The sequence below is a fragment of the Ovis aries genome, chromosome 18 (assembly GCF_016772045.2).
Source record: "Ovis aries strain OAR_USU_Benz2616 breed Rambouillet chromosome 18, ARS-UI_Ramb_v3.0, whole genome shotgun sequence".
Taxonomy (NCBI): domain Eukaryota; kingdom Metazoa; phylum Chordata; class Mammalia; order Artiodactyla; family Bovidae; genus Ovis; species Ovis aries.
In genome coordinates, this window is record NC_056071.1 from 28426072 (window position 1) to 28439652 (window position 13581).

Genomic DNA, 13581 nt, shown 5'->3' on the forward strand with positions numbered 1-13581 from the left:
TTTTAGCCCCATGAAACTGATTTCAACTTCTGCCCTCTAGAATTATGAAAGAATAAATTTATTCTGTTTTAAACCATTAAGCTTACGGTGAGTTGTTACAGTGGCAACAGGAAACTAACACAGCCGATGAAGAACAGAGCTTATGAATAAGCTTGGAAGAGGATCTTCCATCCAGATGAGTGTTACCATGGCTGACATGTTGAGTATAACCTCATGAGAGACCCTGAGCTAGAATCACTTAAATTAGTTGCTCCTGAATTACTGACCCATAGAAACCATGAGAGATAATAAGGAATTGGTGTTGGCTTGAGGCACCACAGTTTTGAGTGACTTGTTAAGCAGCAAGAATAACCGCAACATTTTCACTACAAGAAATGCTACAAGAGTTTATTCAGGGAATAATGCTTATTCAGGTTTATAGTGGGAATTACCCCAGATGAAAACATGGATCTGCTAGGGGAAGCACACTGATTGAAACTGCCCACACTGGCCAGGCACCATAGCAACCATTTGCGTGAGTTGTTTTAGGACAAGAGGTCCTGGTAAGGAACACGGAACTAATAAGCCTCCACCAACCGGAGAGTTCGGGAAAGGTCAAAAGGAGACATCACATGTCTGATCACCTCCCAGAATCCTTCTCTCTGGCATCCATCTTGGCTGATCAAGGCGTGCACCACCAGGAAGGACTCTGAGTCAGAATAATTGGCTAAAGACAACCCAGAAACTAATCCCATCACCATAAAACCCAAGACTGCAAGCCATTTGACAGAGCTGTTCTCCTGGATTCCCTTACCCTGCTGGTCTCCTCCTGGTGCCCTTTCCCAATAAAATCTCTTGCTTTGTCAGCACATGTGTCTCCTCAGACAATTCATTTCCTAGTGTTAGACAAGAGCCCAGTTTCAGGCCCTGGAAGGGGGTCCCCCTTCCTGCAACAGATCTACAAGAGGGAATAAAAATCACTGAAAATGCTAAATGTATTAGAAACAGGGCAAGGATATCCACTCTTACTGTCTGTATTCAGCATTATGTTGGAGGTCCTAGTCAGTGCACAAGGCAAGACAAATTAAAAAGTGAAATGACTGGAAGCAAGTAGAAGAAATAAAGCTATCTGTTAAAATAGATGACAAATTTGTATGCATAAAGAATCCAAAGGAATCTACCAAAAAAAAGCACTAGAACTAACAAATGTAATTAAGTTAGACTGCAAGATTCAAGGTCAATATTTTTTTTAAATCAATTGTATTTCTATACAAACAACAAATGATCAGAAAATTAATTACAAAATACAATTTACATAGTATCAAAACACATACAATTCTAAAGAACAGGTTTAGGAAAAAAGTGTGTAAGACATCTACACTGAAAACTACAATTCATAGCTGAGAGAAATCAAAGATCTAAATAAATGGAAATGCATACTATGTTCATTGATCAGGAAATTCTCCCCAGTTTGAAACATAGATTCAATTTGTTCTTAGTCAGAATTTCAACAGTCTTTTTTGTTGAGACTGACTCGTTTAGTTGCTAATTCTTATCTGACTTTTTGAGACCCTATGGACTATAACTGGCTAGACTCCTCTATACATGGGATTTCCCAGGCAAGAATACTGAAGTAGGTTGCTATTTCCTTCTCCAGGGGATCTTCCCGAACAAAGGATTGAACCTGAGTCTCCTGCATTGGCAGGCAGATTCATTATCTCCTAACCACCAGGAAAGTCCCATAACTAGATAATTCTAAATTTTGCAGGAGAATACAAAGGAGCTTTTGTGTGGACTTCCCTGGTGCCCCAGTGGCTGACTCTGCACTCCCAACGAAGGGGTCCCAGATTTGATTCCTGATCAGTGAACTAGACCCCACATGCTGAAACTATTATGGAAATGAGTGGGGGCAGGGAAGGGAGAGGGTCCAGATGCTTGCCCCTCAAAAGCCAATAAGCAGGCCAGATCAGTGGAAAGGAAAGTTTGCTTTGAGGTGCTGGTAACTTTTGGGGGGAGGGTGGTCGATATCTGTCCAAAGGCTGACTCCTTCCCCTGACAAGCATGGGGTGAGAGCATTTATAGACAGAATAGGGGATGCTGTTACATGCAGAAACAATATAGTCATCTCTAACAGTCATCTTCAATCAGTTATCAGTGGTCTGACTAGCATCATCTTGGTTGTTTTAGGTAAGGTTAGTCTTCAATTCTGGGGTGCACTTGTTCTCATTTTTTTTGTGGTCAGTTTTCAGAATTGTGGCAGCTCAAGTCCTGGGCTCAGTCTGGTCATCGAGCAGTTAACTTTGCCACCTGGTGTTTTGGTATCTTTAAGACAGCTCACACGATATGGCTCAGAATATTATCTACAGCCCTTGAGAAAGAGCTAAAGGTCCTTGGCTTAATAATTACATTATTATTATTTAGTCTCCTTAGACTGTTTTCCTTTGTTTCAGTAATTCTCACTTCTCTGATTAAACTTATTCTTTGACAAAAGTTTTCCACAGGCAAAAAGAAGGCAAAGAACATGATGGGGGGTTCGGGGGCAAGGACCATACAGTCCTGCTCTGTTTCAAAACTAAGAGTTCGAACGACACAACTAAAGATCCTGCCTCCCTCAGCTGAGCTCTGGTGCAGCCAAATAAATAGATAAAAATAAATATTAAACAAACAAGCAAACAAACAAAAAAAAAAACAAAGGAGCTATTGTGTTATTAACCCATTATACTACAACAAGCATCCCCAAGTGTAGTGACTTCTAAAAAATAGGCATTTATTATCTTACAGTTTCTATGGGTCAAGAATCTAGGTTTAGCTGATTGCCTCTGGCTCAAAATCTCTCATAACGTTGTCATCAAACTGTCAGTCTCAGCAGAAGGTTTAACTCATGGGGTTGTGGGCAGAAGTCAGTTTCTTGCAGGTTGTTGGGCTGAGGATCTCAATCCCTCACTAGCTGATGGCCAGAGGTCTCCCTTAGGTCTTTGCCAACTGGGCCTCTCCCTCAGAGAAAGTGAGAAAATGAGAGAAAGCAGTAAAAATGAAATCATGGTCTTTTTATAACCATACCTCTGAAGTGAAATCCCATCACTTTTGCCATATTCTGCTTCTTAGAAATAAGCTAGTAGGTTGGTCCCCATTCAAGGATATGGAAGTACACAAGAATCCAAAAGGCAAGAGTCACTGAGGAGCATCTTAGAGGCTGTCTACCGCACCCAGGACAGCCAAAACAATCTTGTTTATATAAAAAAAAAAGGAACAAAGTTGAAAGACAAACCCTACCTGATGCAAGACCTAGTATAAAGCTATAATAATGAAGACAGTGTGGCATTGACGCAAAGATAGAAAAATAGTTTAGTGGAAGTAAATCCAGAAATAGACTCATACATGTAGCCAGTTGACTTTTTTTTTTTTTAAACAAAGGGGCCATAACAATTTAATATAGAAAAAAAAAATCATTTTCAACAAAGGGCATTTGAAGAACTGGATAAATATGTTAGAAAAAGGAAAATATTAATTTGGAATGGATCATGGGCCTAAATATAAAAACTAAAACCATAAAGCTTCTCATAGAACATATAGAGAAAGAGTTCTATGTGTTCATAGAGGGACTGATATCAAGAATTTATGGAGAAATCTCTACAAATCAATAATAAAAGGTTTAATAATAAAAGCCCAATTACAAAATGGGCTAAAGTTTTGGATAGATACTTCACAAAAGAAGATGCAGAGATGGCCAACAGGCACGTAAAAATATGTTCAACATCATTATCAGGGAAATTTAAATTACAATGAAATACCACCATTCACTCACCAGAAAAGCTATAATTGAAAAAGAGTAACAATAGATCATGATGACAAAGATGTGGAGCAACAGAAACTTCTTGTGAGGATGCTAGGACCACTTTGGAAAACCTCTGGTGGCTTCCTTATACACGCATTTGTTGTTCAGTCGCTAAGTCATGTCCAGCTCTTTGCGACCCCAAGGACTGCAGCATGACAGGCTTCCCTGTCCTTCCCTATCTCCTGGAATTTGCTCAAACTCATGTCCATTGAGTCGGTGATGCTATCTAACCATCTCATTCTCTGCTGCCCCCTTCTCCTTTTGCCTTCATTTTTCCCCAGCATCAGGGTCTTTCCCAATGACTTGGCTCTTCACATCAGATGACCAAGTAGTGGAGCTTCAGCTTCAGCATCAGTTCTTATAATGAATATTCAGGATTGATTTCCTTTAGGACTAACTCATTTAATCCCCTTATATGTATACCTATCTTTTGACTGACATGGAACAACAGCCTGGTTCCAAATAGGTAAAGAAGTACGTCAAGATTGTGTATTGTCACCCTGCTTATTTAACTTCTATGCAGAGTACATCATGCGAAATGCTGGGCTGGATGAAGCACAAGCTGGAATCAAGATTGCCGGGAGAAATATCAATAACCTCAGATACGCAGAGGACACCACCCTTATGGCAGAAAGTGAAGAAGAACTAAAGAGCCTCTTGATGAAAGTGAAAGAGGAGAGTGAAAAAGTTGGCTTAAAGCTCAACATTCAGAAAACTAAGTTCATGGCATCTCACCCCATCACATCATGGCAAATAGATGGGGAAACAATGGAAACAGTGACAGACTTTATATTGGGGGGCTCCAAAATCACTGCAGATGGTGACTGCAGCAATGAAATTAAAAGATGCTTGCCCCTTGGAAGAAAAGCTATGACCAACCTAGACAGTATATTAAAAAGCAGAGACGTTACTTTGCCAACAAAGGTCCCTCTAGTCAAAGCTATGGTTTTTCCAGTGGTCATGTATGGATGTGAAAGCTGGACTATAAAGACAGCTGAGCGCCAAAGAATTGATGCTTTGAACTGTGGTGTTGAAAAGACTCCTGAGAGTCCCGCGGACTACAAGGGGATCCAATCAGTCAATCCTAAAGGAAATCAGTCCTGAATATTCATTGGAAGGACTGATGCTGAAGCTGGAACTCCAATACTTTGGTCACCTGATGTGAAGAACTGACTCATTAGAAAAGACCCTGATGCTGGGAAAGATTGAAGGCAGGAGAAGGGGATGACAGAGGATGAGATGGTTGGATGGCATCACCGATGGGATGGACTTGAGTTTAAGCAAGCTTTGGGAGTTGGTGATGGACAGGGAAACCTGGTGTGCTGCAGTCCATGGGGTTACAAAGAGTTGGACATGACTGAGCAACAGAACTGAACTGATCTTTTGATACAACAACCTAGAGACTTCTCCAAGGAAATCAGTATATGTGTCCACAAATAATCTTATACAAGAGTGTTTGCAGTAGCTTTATTCATAAAATCTCCAAACCAGAAACAACCCAAAACCCCTCAACAAGAGAACAGATAAACAAATTGTGGTATAGCCACATGACGGCATTCTACCCAACAGTAGAAAACAACACTACTACAGAAACACTTCACAGTGTGGAGGAATCTTGTAGACACGGTGATTAGTGAAAGGAATCAGGCATAGCACAGCACATACAGTGGGTTCCATTCGTACGAAGTGCAAGAGCAGACAGAACAGTGGCTTTCCAAATCTAGTTATTTAAGGATGAGTGGGGGTGAGAGTCGACTAGAAGAAAGCACAGAGAACATTCTGGAGTGATGAAAATATTCTATATTTCTATTGAGTTGTTGATTACATGGGTATATATTTTTTGTCAAAAGCCATCTAGTGAAAAATTTGCTTCCGTTAATAAAAAACACAACCCATTACATTTTGCAGATGTAAATTCTTCTGTTACAGCTTCTTGGGGCTAGAGTCCAAGCTAGGTCCTAGATGTCCTTCACATGGTCACAACCTTTGCAGTTTCCAATGTACCTTCCTAGCCCTGACTTCAAATGTTCCTCACAGGCTCCTTTGCAAGGAACCAGGGCTGCCTGTGGAGGAGAGCTATAGAGCCAGGACCCAGGGGGCACGCCTAGAACCAAATGTGATACAGGACTTTCTCCCACCACTGTCCCTGTCTTTTGCAGGGACAAAGAGTTAAGTAAGTGAGTTCCTCGTCCCTGGACGTATTCAAGTCAGGGTAGGTTGATAATATGTGAATGTTGGGTTAGACTCAATGGCCTAAAGAAAAACTTCACTGGCCTGAGAGGCTGTCAATAGGGAACTTGCCTGGGGACAGAGTGAGTAAGCTTCCGGTTCAGTGTTCTGACTTCAGGCCAGCTTGGGTTCTGCTGTTCCCAGTTGACGACTTTGTAGCCCCTGCAAAAACTCAGCACTGGCCTGGGTTGACCTGAAGTCATCCAGATCTGTATTCATGTGTCCGGGACAGGGTTATTTTGCCCCAGGGACTCTGATTTCTGGGATGTGCTCTGCCCTTTATCCTAAGACTCCTGACCTTGCCTCCCAGTGGCACTTATAATATACTCCCATGTCCTCTGGGACAATATGTATTCAACAATAAATATTATATATTTTTGAGTTTGAAGACTACACTGCTGTTATTTATTTTTAAAAAAATTTTGGCCATACCAGGAAGCATGTGGCATCTTAGTTGCTCAGCCAGTGATCTAACCTGCACACCCTACGTTGGAAGAGCAGAGTCTTAACCACTGGGCCACCAGGGACATCCCAACGAGAGAGAATCTTCAATAGATGAACGGATACTTGCGGAAACTGATAAACAGCAAAGAATCCAAAATGTGAGAAAGACAGTAATTCTACTAGAATAACCATTTTTTGTATCATGGGGAAGTGAGGGGAAGGAAGTTGGGAAAATGAAGGCCCTGGATATTCCATATTCTCAAGGATGCCTGTATAATTTCCATAGTATTTATGATTATTTGTTCCTCCCAGACTTGCATACCCCAGAGATGGGGAGCTCACTCCCCACCATCCACAGGAAGCTTTAGCAGTGAGAGCAGCCTTCTTCACCAGGCTTGCAGCAGCCTGCTGTGCCTGCCTCACACCCCTGACTCCAAGGGGTCTCCTTTCTGCACCCAGTCTTTGAACAGGTAGAGCTGGGAAAGGCAGCTGGGAGTCCAGGAGTATGGTCAGTTCAGAGTTCACTGTCCTCCCCTGGGCCACACTCATCTCTGCAGGTTCCCTTCCTCTGGCGTCTGCCTCCAGCCCACCCAACTCCAGCCTGTATTCACGGCTGCCAGAGCCGCCTCAACAAACTAGGCTCCTCTTCTGCTTCTGCTGCATCCACGCCTCCCAAGTCTCCTCTTTGCCTCTTCTTCTGACTCTGGTCGCCCCTAGTCTGGCCACACCGGCCTATCCAGACCTAGCAGTTAGTCTGGCCCAATCTAACTGGTCTGATGGCCACCTTAACTCTTCCACAGCCACACCTTCTGTCCACAGAATGCCCCTGCCTGCCACCAGGGCATCCATGGCCCTTCAAAACCAGAGTGAACTGTCTCCTTCTCTGGTTCTTTTAAAGTCCTTCCTCCAATTTGGGCTTCTTCCAGCTCAGGGAGGCAGGTGTCTCTACTGGACCAAGAGTTTAACAGGACTCTGGGCGTATCCGACGGGTACCCCTGACGGACGGCACAGTCTACAACTGTGGCCTCAAAGGACACAGAGCACAAGCTGCCAGGTCAGCATCAGACCCGCCCCAGCTCCAGCCCCGCAGAGGCTCCTTCCCCCCAGTCCTGCAAGTGGTGTGAAACAAAAGGGAGCTCATTTGGGTGAGCCTGGCATGCAAACCAAACCCTCCTCTGTTCTCAGTCTCCAGCTCCCTGACCTCCAGCCTGCCTTCCGAAACCCTGGGAAAGGGGAGAGGGGACAGATAAGGCCTCTCCCAGACTATTGGAGGAGTGCAGACCCACCCTCCCCCAGGAGCAGCAGCCTGCCAGGGGCCACAAGGCCCGGGGAGATGGGCAAGCCTGAGATGGAGCCCTGTGCCCCTAGGGCCGGCCTGGAGGGGCGAGGACCATCACAGCCGTGGTAATGGCTTCTGACTTTAGAACATGTTAAACAAGGGTTCAAAGCTCCTTCCTCATAGTGATTCTGCAAGGCCTAGAAGGTTCACTGTGCCTGTGAGGGGTGGCCCTTGTGCGTTTGGAAGCATTTCATACACAACAGCTGATAGACTCTGCACAGATTTTCTGCAAAGTCAACAGAAGTCAGGCTTTGTCTTCCTTTGAACAGAGAGTTGAACAGAGAGTGATAACGAGACTCAGGGAAGCTAAACAACTTACCCAAAATTGCTAAGCAAGAAAAGAGGGGGACTGACCTGAGTTTTCTGCCCTCTCTTCCCTCATAGACCCCCTCATATACCTACCATTCCCTGCTCTGCCTCCCTTTCATAGAGTCTGCAAAAGAGGCCCCCGCCTCTGTGAGCCCATTCCCCAGGGTGAGGGAGCTCCAGCCAGCCCCCTTGAATCCTATTGACCCTCTGCGTGTGGCCCACGTCCAGGGAGGGGCTGGACCTCAAACTCATGGAGGCTTTGCAGGTAAGGTGCCTCCACTTCTGTGAGGAAAGGAGCCCATTCTGGGCTCTCTGGAGACCCAGGGCAGGGCCCAGACCCTCAGCCTCGGGGTGGGGGTGGGGGTCCTCTGTCTATCCGTCACATTGACATTTCTTTCATTTGCTCCCTCTTTCCTCCCTCATAACTCCCTTGAGAACAATGGCCATTCACTGTGCATCTCAAACACCGGCAACTTCTCCCCAGAGGGCTCAGCCCCTGGCATTTCTCCCTTGACCTTCTCCCCTTCTGCACTGCGCACTGCAGCCAGCCAGACCTCGCCCCTCCCTGAGTTCCGCATCTTTCTTCGCATCTTCTCACCATCCCAACGCTGTTCCCTCTAGCCACACGGCTCTTCCTCTCTGAATGTCAGTGCCCTCCTGGCCATCCAAGGCCTGTCTGATGTTCCAGACTTTCCTGATGGTCCAGTGGCTAAGACTCCAAGCTCCCAAAGCAGGGGCCCTGAGTTCAATCCCTGGTCAGGAAACTAGATCCCGCATGCTGCAACTAAGAGTTGGCACGCTGCAACTACAGATCCTGCATGCCACAACTAAGACCCGGTGCAGCACCCCGCCCCCCAGAACAAACAAAATAGGCCACTGTTAGAAGCCCCTCTCGCCTCCTCTGGGCCTGTACCCCTCCTGGGCACAGATCACAGGCATCTGGAGGTCTGTGTGCCTGCCTTCTCCCTGCCCTCTTGCTGGGGAATCCTGGGGCCAGGACTGGGTCCCAACTTCTCAGGATCCCCCATCCTTGAACGGGGAGGGCCCAGGCCAGAGTGGGCACTGGTGATGACTGACAAATTGAATCTGCTTCCTCTGGATCACAGGTTGCACTCAGTCGCTCAGTTGTTTCTGACTCGTTGTGACCCCATTGGGGTGTGCCCGCCAGGCTCCTCTGTCCATGGGGATTCTCCAGGCAAGAATACTGGAGTGGGTTGCTATGCCCTCCTTCAGGGGATCTTCCCAACCCAGGGATTGAACCCAGGTCTCTCACGTTGCAGGTGGATTTTTTACCAACTGAGCCACCAGGGAAACCCAGATTAGTAGAACACATACAGCAGAAGGGCTTTGGGGAAGCTTCACGTCTTGCATTCATGTCCAGACAGGGAAGCTGCAGCCCAGAGAGGGGCAGGGACCCACCAGGGTCACACAGCAAGCTGGAGCCGGACTCTCTGGCTTTCCCCTGTCCTTGTCTGACATTGACCCCACATGCCAAAGTTCCCCCTTGAGAAGACAGGGAAACACTCTTATTGTCTGCTAACTTCTTCCTCCATCCAACTGCAGCCCCCACTCATGCCCTCATTCTTCGGTCGAGCCCCTCTGGGCCATGCAGGGAGCACACATGTTCCACTCCAGGGCTTGCCCCATTTAGCAACCATCCAGCCCCTTTCTTTCGTTTCCTAGATGAAGAGACTGAGGCTCAGAGAGTGAAGCAGCCTGCTCAGGGTCACACAGCAGAGTCAGGTCCAGAGCTTGGCCATGGGCTCAGTGGGCAGAGACCCGACCTCCGACTTACCTGGTTCCCAAGTTTTCTTGGGTGGTCCCCAGGCTTGCATCCAGCAGGCTCTCCTGCAGGGCTGCTCTGCTGTCCGGCATGCTGGGGTTCTAGGGGGGACAGCTGCGTCCAGCTCCAGAACTGTGTGGCACCAGCCTCGGGCATCTGCCAGAGAGAGCGGTCTCCCTCAGCCTGGGAGGTTGGCCTTGACGGGGCAGGGGGGTGGGCCTGGGGCCGGGGGAGGCGGCGACCGGAGTGGCCCAAAGAGAGCCATTTCCTCTCCATTTTTAGAAACTCAAAACACTCCTCAACGGTGAAATTGCTCAAGATTAAAACTTTCCTTTTCTTTGTGGCTTTGTTTTCACTCAAGACGAGAAGAATTTCAATGAAGCCAGTGTTCTTTTTCATGCAAATCTGCTCTGGTTCTCCCAGGAAGTCTGGCCAATGGGCTCAGGGCTTCTGGGTCCCCAGAAAACCTCCTCACTGGGCTTTAAGAGGCCATGTCAGAGCACAAGGGGTTCTCAGCACCAGTCTGGATTAAGATCCTGCAGTAGCTGCTAACCTCACCCTGCAAACCTGCCTCACTGTTGACACAGCACCCAGGAAGGGGTTTTACCCTCTCAACCCACCTCCCCCAGGCTCTGCGCTGAAGGCTGGAGCTCTGAGCAGGACCCGTGGCTCTTGCCCTCAAGGAACTCCAGTCTGGGGGAAGGAGAGAGGCATTGCCAACACTGAGGACCTCGGCATAGTTGACAGGAGCATTTGCATGGAAGCAGATGTAGTAAGGGACCCAGGAGCATGACCACCAGGGCCGCCTAGTAGAAGTGTGGATCTGCTCCCTCAGTTAAAGGAAAGCAGGGTGTTGATGGTGGGTTTGCAAGCATCTGTAAACAAATGTGGGAAATTCACATACGGCAGGGCGAACTGAGGGCTTTCTCGGAATACCAGGAATCTCACTTGGGTAGTCCTTGCCAGAACAAAGTACCATGAACTGGGTGGCTTAAAAGAGAAATGTATTCTCTTGCAGTTCTGGAGGCCAGAAGTCTGAAATTAAGGTGTTGGCAAGGCCCTGCTCTAAAGGCTCCAGTAAAGAATCTTTCTCTCTTCCGGCTTCTGGTGGCTCCCAGCAATCCTTGAGGTTTCTTGGCTCGTAGCTGCATCTGTCCAATCTCTGCCTGAGTCTTCACATGACTGTCTTCCTGCTCTGTGTCTTTGCCCCTATATCCCCTTAAGGACGATAGTCATCAGACTAGGACCCATCTTCATCCAAAATGACATCATCTTAAAAAATTATATCTCTAAAGACCTTATTCTCAAATAAGGTCACATTCCGAGGCTGTGGGTGGGCATGACTTCTGAGGGAACATGATTCTGCTGAATATAAACTGTCTACAGGAGGCATTAGTGGAGATTCCTGCAAGATGTCCCCAAAAGTGGTTAGTAGGTTCAGCTGGGTCACAGGTAATACTGTCTTAACTGGTGGATGCAGGTGGCTGAGAAAGAATTTGTCAGCATTCATGAAAATTCAGGGTGTGGACCCCAGGGTGCTGTCTCCCAATACATTGAAACACTAAATACATTAGACAGGAGGCCTGAAGTCTGGCTTTGAGGCCTGAATCTTCCACTCACCTCTTCTCCCTGTGACCTTGGGCAGGCCTCTGTCCCTCTCTGGGCCTCATATTGACTGTTTGGATCACAAGGGTGATGGCTTGGAGGCTGGCCAAGCTGGCTACCAGCTCTAGCTGGACATGAGAAGGTGATGGGCCGAGTCATGCTCATGGGCTTACTGGGTACGCTGAGAAGGACATCACTGTGAGTGCTAAGTGGTGAGCCTCCCACCTCCCCCGCCGCAAGGGGATACTGAATCAGAGAAAAAAGACATCTAATTCTTAAGCTCAAAAGCTTTGGTTAAGATGAGAGCCTGAAAAGGTTTGGAAAGATGTGCAATGTGGCAGAATAAATTCTCCCTCCCCCAACCCCATCCCTCAGATTCTTAGGGATCTTGAGAGCTGAGAAGGGAAGAAACTTCAAAAAGGAAGCCAGACCCTGAGTGGGGCTCAGAGAGGAGCTCCCTAGAGTACATTTCCTGTGCAGTAAGAAGGGAAGAAGTTAGTAGGGCCTGAGGCTTCCCAAGAAAGAGACAAGGCCCTGCAGTATGCGGCGCAGGCTGCCGAGGAGGAGGAGGCCCAGGGCACCAGAACCAAGAGGGCCTGGGCAGCCCCCCTCAGTGCAGCAGCGGAGCAAGGGTCCACATGAGCAGAGGGCAGGGTCAGCACGCTGGCCACAGAGGCTGATTGGGGGAATGGGTACTCAATGGGTCCAGCAGGAAGAGCTGACCCCACCTGAGGCCCAAGACCACAGATCTCATCCAGAAGTGTTGGGACAGGGAGCAGCAAAGTCTGATTTTGCTGAGCTTTAAAAACAGTTACCTAACTTCACTTGAAAAAGTGTCTATAACCATGTGCTGGTTAGTCGGCCTCTGCCACCGGATTCCCTCCCCATGGGCTCAGTCCCCCGGGAGCTGACCTGTATGGGCATCTCCGAGGCCCCTGGCCTCTGGTCGAGTCAGGCCGATACAGACAGCAGCGGAACGGAGGGCCGATAGAAAGAGGTTGGGGATTCAATTCCTCCTGCTCTCTCCCCGCTGGCTGCAGTTTTGGCAGCAGCTTCCTCTTGGTCCTGGCACCTGAAGGTCCTGTCTGACCTCCTGCCCAGACGGCTTGGGATCTCAGGAGTGGTCCAACTCCCTGCTGTGGCTTTCCCATCCTTCGCGGCCCCCTTTACTCTGCCCTCCCCTCTCTAACTGCCCTTCTGAGTGGGCCATCTCTTTCTTATGGGGACCCTCACTGATACAGCAGGAACATAAAATGTACAAAGGGAGTTGACTGTTTAACGGGCACAAAGTTTCCTTTTTAAGGTGATGGAATGTTTTAGAAATAGATGGAGGTGCTGGCTACACAGGATGGTGAATGCACACCATGGTGAAGCGCACTATGACACAGAATTGTGCACTTTAAAATGGCAATGCTACGTGAATTTTTTCTCAATAAATTCTTTTCTTAAAAGAGGCACAGAGAACTTCACAGTGAAAAGCATGAAGTTTCCTTCCATCCTTCCCCCTCCTTTGCTCACCCATTTCTTCTCCCAGAGCCACCACTGTTAAAACTTGCTTTTGCATCATTCTAGAAGTATTCTAGGGGCTTCATCTGTGGCTCAGAGTTAAAGAATCTGTCTGAAATGCAGGAGATGCAGGTTCGATCTCTGGGTTGGGAAGATCCTTTGGAGGAGGGCATGGCAACCCACTCCAGTAGTCTTGCCATGGATGGAGGAGCCTGGAGGGCTGCAGTCCATGGATCACAAAGAACCATGACTGAAGCAACTGAGCACAGAAGTATTCTAGATATTTACAAATGATAACACAGTATACAGTTTTGTATCTTGTTTCTCATACTTGACAGTGTTCTCTGGAGAACCTTTCCTATTGTATTGAGGGCTTCTTAGTGCTTTTGTTGGGATGTACAGCGTTCCATGAATGGTCTGGCCGGGATGCATTTAATCTGTCCTGTGCAATGAACATCGAGGTTGTTTTCAGTCTTTTGCTGAAACCATCTTATTTCTGCACCATACACACTCGAGTTGGTCTAGCTCTAAGATAAATCCCTAGAAGTGGAA

General features: G+C 47.3%; 1 protein-coding gene across 3 annotated transcripts in view; it reads right to left on the minus strand.

Moving 5' to 3' along the window:
* Positions 1–10088, minus strand: part of ACSBG1 (acyl-CoA synthetase bubblegum family member 1) — a 67027-nt gene extending 56939 nt beyond the window's left edge. For all 3 annotated transcript variants that reach the window (XM_012098628.4, XM_060401693.1, XM_060401692.1), the window contains exon 1: positions 9931–10088. In XM_012098628.4, the coding sequence (XP_011954018.3) occupies positions 9931–10010 (80 nt within the window). In that variant the 5' untranslated portion in view covers positions 10011–10088. The remainder of the gene's footprint in view (positions 1–9930) is intronic.
* Positions 10089–13581: the final 3493 nt, after the last annotated feature.